Source organism: Humulus lupulus, chromosome 2, assembly GCF_963169125.1.
Source record: "Humulus lupulus chromosome 2, drHumLupu1.1, whole genome shotgun sequence".
NCBI classification, from domain to species: domain Eukaryota; kingdom Viridiplantae; phylum Streptophyta; class Magnoliopsida; order Rosales; family Cannabaceae; genus Humulus; species Humulus lupulus.
In genome coordinates this window covers 259077550-259083180 of record NC_084794.1, presented here as the reverse complement: position 1 = coordinate 259083180, position 5631 = coordinate 259077550, and the positions used below count along the sequence as shown (strand labels likewise).

Sequence of the window (5631 nt, the reverse complement as noted above, 5' to 3'; positions counted from 1 at the left end):
CTCATTGCTAATGATGATTCATCCTCATCATTCATTTCTTCCCATATTTCTTCTAAGGCTGCTATTACAGGATGGAAATCTTTAAACAACCTAATCACTAATACATATTGTTCCGTTGATCTTAGCATTATTTGTTTAGCCTCTTGAAGGCCACCTATTGCTTGGTGAAACAAAAGCAACCTTCGTGTAATCCTTTCTAAGGCTCCTATGGTGTTTCTTAGCTCCCTTATTCTTTTTAAGGCCTTAATGGCTCGGATATCTTGGTAGGTTAAAGCTCCATTCATTTTTAACTGAAACATAAACACTAAAGTTGTTAGCTATACACATAGACAAAGTAACTTGTAACTTGTAACTTAAACACTTACTTGGCGGTCCGATTCGGAGCTTTGAGCATGTGTATCGAGGAGAACTTCATGCGAAGGAACCGTTTGCTCTGATACCAACTGTAATGACCCACTAATCTAGACTAATTGGACCATTATCGAAACTATACATAAAAACTTACATTTTACGAAAATACCATAATTTATTGAGTAACTTGAAAATAAGAGTTATTTACAAAAAAAAACGAATACTAAGAAGGATTTTGGGATCCCATTGTCTTTAAAACAAAATAAGATTTAAAATAAAAGACATTACATAATAATGCGGAAAATACATGTAAAACCATAAAAAAACATAAAAGGAGACTACATCCTCGAATCGATAACGCTCGGCCCCTTGACTCCATTCATCATCGATACACATCCTCCCAAGCATCACGAATCTTACCGCCTCTAAGCTTATTTTCCTGCACATAAACAGAAAGGAGTGAGCCTAATGCCCAGCAAGGAAAAACCTAACACATAGTCATATACACAATTTCATAAGAAAACATAAAGACTTAACATAATACATATAACATACACTTATTATAATGGCCATTATTACTTGGGGTCCCATAGACTAAACAAGCATATGCCCATGGGGTTAATGGGGTCCTACTAGCTAAGTAGGTCATATGCCCATAACCCATTTGGGGTCTTGTTAGTCATATGGGTCATATGCCCAAGCCTACATACACATATACATATCATAACACTTTTAATAACATAAACATATAGATAACATAAGCACATAACATATTAATTCTAGCCTTTTTTCCTTACCAAAGTTACCGGGATAAAATGGACTGAGTTAGGACTTTTGGAACACTCCTAAAACCACAATGAACAAGGGTGAGTCTAAAGAAAGGAGATGAAATGAAAGAGAATAGGAAGACTAAACCATAGAAAACATACTTACCAACTTATATGCTTAAAAGCTTGGATTCCCTAACCAAAATAAGAATAAGGTTAGGGGACTGAGTAGAAGGTTTTGAGAAAGGAAATAACATAAAAATACAGAAAAGAACTATAGTTTTGGGTTTACCTCAAAGATTGCAAGACCAATCTAACATCCACCGAAATACTATAGCACTCACTTCCCAAAGTGTTTGATAAGCTTATGATGTTTAAGCTTATAGTTTTTCCCCAAACCAAGTGTTTACACTCTCACACTCACTTAACACTAGCAGCCTCTGAACTTAGAGCAAATGGTGAATAATGGCTGGGTACTAGGTCCTATTTATAGAGTTTGGGAATGAAAATATCTTGATTTTACTTGAATAAAAATAATGGCTTTTTAGGTGAAAATCATTTGAATAATCGTTCAGCAGAGGCTGAAGACTCGTTCAGAAGATGCTGGACTGTTGAAGGAGTTTGAATGGCTGAAGGGAAAAGAATTCAAATGTATTTGAATTCATGCTGGTGGAGGCGATATATCGCCCCCTATAGGCGATATATCGCCTGGACCTTTGTTCCCGAGGCGACCGTGCATCGATTCGTGTTTTCCGTATCTACGTGCTGCGACATATCGCCCCCTATAGCTGCGATATATCGGCATACGCAGAATATTTAAACACGAATTTACACATTTTTAGCTAAGTTTGAATGGATTAAACAGCCTTGACTAAGCCCTCAACGTGCTCAAAGCTGCTGACTGACCCTATACATTCAAACTTTTACCCTTATTTAATTTAATCCTCAAAAATACTTAATCCTTAATTACCATTCAAAACATGTGCTTAAAATCCTATTGGTTGATGTCTAAACCTTATAATATAATAATATAATCCTTAATATCAGACACATTAATCAAACCTTAGGTTATACTTAATATTCTTAAACTATAGGTTAAACTTAGAAAATCTATAAGTACTACTATGAGTGTCCAAATAACTCCCGGTCTGAACCAAAAATCCAAAGTAACAATGATAACACTAAACATACTATAATACTACTAAACAATTAGCTAAGTAAAGTTCTTGGACTCTACAATAATCCTTCATCAAAGTAATCGACAAAGGTTGCTGCAAAGACTGATAAATATCAGTAACTAACTTAGGAACTCCATCCTTATAGCATAACATTGTGATGACAGATCCATGGCCCAAACCTCAAGTGGTATGGCCCTTTTCAATGAACTTTATATTTTCTTTAATCCACGAACCCACGTTAACAGTCATTCTTGTCATCAATGCATGCATCAAAAGTACTCGATCCTTAGTCATGTCAAACACATGACTTACTGGCATAAACCGAGCACATACAAAGAATGCCCAAAATCTAGCCTCAATATTCAATTGGCATGATGTGATACTCTTGGGTAAATAGCCAGATAAATTCCATGGAGCCCCTTCAAAGCATAGCTTTTCAGCCACAACATTATAATCTATATATCCCTTAAAAAATATTGTATATTCCTCATCTTGCTCTTTTATGTGCGGGGCATTGAAAACCTTATTAATCGATTCGACAGTGAACGACACCTGCTTACCTCTGATAAAAACTTTATCATTGTGTTTAGATCTTAAATTCGCATAGAACTCATAAACCAATGATGCATTTGCCTGCACTAATTTTGTAACAAAATTGTCCCATTTTCGAGCTGCAAGATTTGCTCTAACTAACTCAAAAATCTGATGCTCAAAGGGTTCAGATTGATATTCTACCTCACGTTCAGGAATCAATGCTTTTCTTACAAACTTTTCATAACGCTCTTGAGCTTGAAAATTTATAAACCTAGTTTCATCAAACTCCTGCTCCGAGCTATCATCCCTTTGTTGGGAGGCAGAAGCGTGGCCTTTTCCCTTATCCTTAGACCTTCCCGCTCTACTTTTAGGAGCCATTGTCTACACTCTCAGCAATACCCAAACCCATAAATTTTTTTACAGCATCTCCCCTTAAAATAAACACTTTCCTTCTTCACAACCACCCTATAAATTCAATTTCACAGAACACAACATCCAAATCCTCCAAATCTCAGCAGCAAAAACTAAATTCCACCAAAAACAAGCAACACATGTACCCAACCCCAAATGCAGCAAAAATCTTGGAAGAAAAAGGATTGAAAACACTTACTAGCCCATGAAATGGTCTCCCTTATGCTTGATTGAGCAAACCCCCTTGAAAATTTTAATCTTCTTTAAGAAATTAAAACTCTGAATTTTTAGGGTTCCAAAATGTGATGTAGAAATGGGGATTGGTGGAAAAAATAGATCAAAGGTGATAGGGTTCAGAGATACTAAAGAAGAAATGATAAAATTAAGGTCAAAATTCTTGGAAGAAGCCGTAATGGAGGTTCAATGGAAGGTTGAGGGAGTTGGAATAGAGAGAACACAAAGAAAGAAAAGGAAAGGAGGGTTTAGGGGAAAAAATTCGAAGTCTAACCCCCTTTTAACAAAATTTATGGGACTCAGCGTTGTAGCGCTACAAGGATTCTAGGCAAGTCTGTCTGATTATAGTGCTCTAGAGCCCTTGAAGCAGCGTTGATAGTTGTTTCAAAGTTCCGTTTTGCTTCTGAGATTAGCGCCATAGCGCTCTATGCCTAGCGTTGTTGCTCGAAAAAAATCCTCCAACCTTTCTGTAACCAGCACCATAGCACCACCTTCCCAGCTGTAGCGCTATTGCCTCAAAAATAACATTTTTCTAACCCCGTTCTTGTAAACTCTTGCGTTTTTTCACGTTTTTCACGGTTCATACAATACATGAAAATTGTTCTAATTAAAACTAAAAATAATCACTAAAACAAATTCCCTAAACATTGTTCCAAACCAAACAAAAACAAAAAATCATAAATTTAAAATACAAGAAAAAATAAAACTAAACTTAGGAATGCCTCCTAAAAGCGTTGTCTTTAAGGTCTTTTAGCCGGACTCTTGTTTGTATTCAGATCAAAGTGGTTCCAAAATCACCACGAACTGCCATTTTTCCACTGGGCCCTCCAAATAATGCTTCAATCTCTGACCATTCACCTTAAAGTGTCACATCTTCTCACTATGAACTTGCACTACTCCATAAGGAAGTGAAGCAACTACCGTGTACGGTCCAGACCATCTCGGCTTCAATTTACCAGGAAAGAGCTTAAGTCTTGAATTAAATAGCAGCACTTTATCTCCTGGTTGAAAATCCTTCCTAAGTATCCGCTTATCATGAAAGGCCTTCGACTTCTCTTTATAAACCCTTGCATTCTCATAAGCTTCATTTCAGAATTCATCAAGCTCGTTTAACTCCATAAGCCTATTTTGTCCCGCCATAAAGAGGTCAAGATTTAACTTTTTCACAGCCCAGTAAGCTCTATGCTCCAGTTCCAAAATGGCATGCCTTACCAAACACCAATCGATATGGTGACATACCAATCGAAGTTTTAAATGCAGTGCGATAAGGCCAAAGTGAATCATCGAGCTTCTTCGACCAATCCTTCCTTGACGTATTTACAGTATTTTCCAAGATAACTTTAATCTCCCTATTCGACACTTCGGCTTGACCATTGGAAAGTGGATGATAAAACAATGCCTTTCGATGATGAACATCATAACGAGCACAGAGAGCAGTGAAAGACTTGTTGCAAAAATGACTCCCCCTATCACTAATAATTGCTCTTGTGGTACCAAACCGAGTGAAGATATTTTTTTGAAGGAATCTAAGTACCTCTTTCCCATCACAAGTAGGAGTTGCTACAACTTGTACCCATTTAGAAACATAGTCCACCACAAGAAAAATGTACTTGTTATTATACGATGACGGGAAAGGTCCCATAAAGTCTATTCCCCACACGTCAAACAACTCGACTTCTAAAATACCAGTCATTGGCATTTGATATCTTCTTGATATATTCCCGGTTCGTTGACAACGATCACAACTTTTGACAAAGACATTAGCATCTTTAAATAATGTAGGCCAGTAAAACCCACCCTGTAAAACTTTTGTTGTTGTTCTTGTTCCTTCGAAATGCACACCATAATGCAAATTATGACAGTGAGTCAAGATTGACAACATATCATCTTCGGGTACATCTTCTAATAACTTGATCATGACAATGTTTATACAGAATAGGCTCCTCCCAGTAATAGTGCTTCACCTTCAAATAGAATTTCTTCAATTGTTGCCTTGTCATCTCAGGAGGTATAACCTTTGCAGCCAAAAAATTAACGTAGTCTGCAAACCATGGAACATCTTTACAAACACTTACTTCAAACAGCTGCTCATCAGTAAAAGCATCATTAATCTGAACTTCTTTATCAAGAGAATCCTCATTAACCTCCAATCCAGA

The 5631-nt window shown here is 36.8% G+C and overlaps 1 protein-coding gene across 1 annotated transcript; it reads right to left on the bottom strand.

The window, feature by feature from the left end:
* Positions 1-4342: 4342 nt before the first annotated feature.
* Positions 4343-5168, bottom strand: LOC133815422 (uncharacterized). Its single transcript, XM_062248265.1, has 2 exons — positions 4715-5168; positions 4343-4557 (listed from the first exon to the last, which is right to left on the bottom strand). The coding sequence occupies exons 1-2, from the start codon at positions 5166-5168 to the stop codon at positions 4343-4345; spliced, it is 669 nt and encodes a 222-aa protein (XP_062104249.1).
* Between the last annotated feature and the right edge of the window lie 463 nt (positions 5169-5631).

Excerpts from the sequence above, each read along its gene's own strand:
- LOC133815422 (XM_062248265.1), bottom strand. The coding sequence starts at position 5,168 with ATGACTGGTATTTTAGAAGTCGAGTTGTTTGACGTGTGGGGAATAGAC. Across the intron at positions 4,558-4,714 it reads TGCATTTAAAACTTCGATTG|CTTATGAGAATGCAAGGGTT; the intron begins GTATGTCACCAT and ends TCTGAAATGAAG.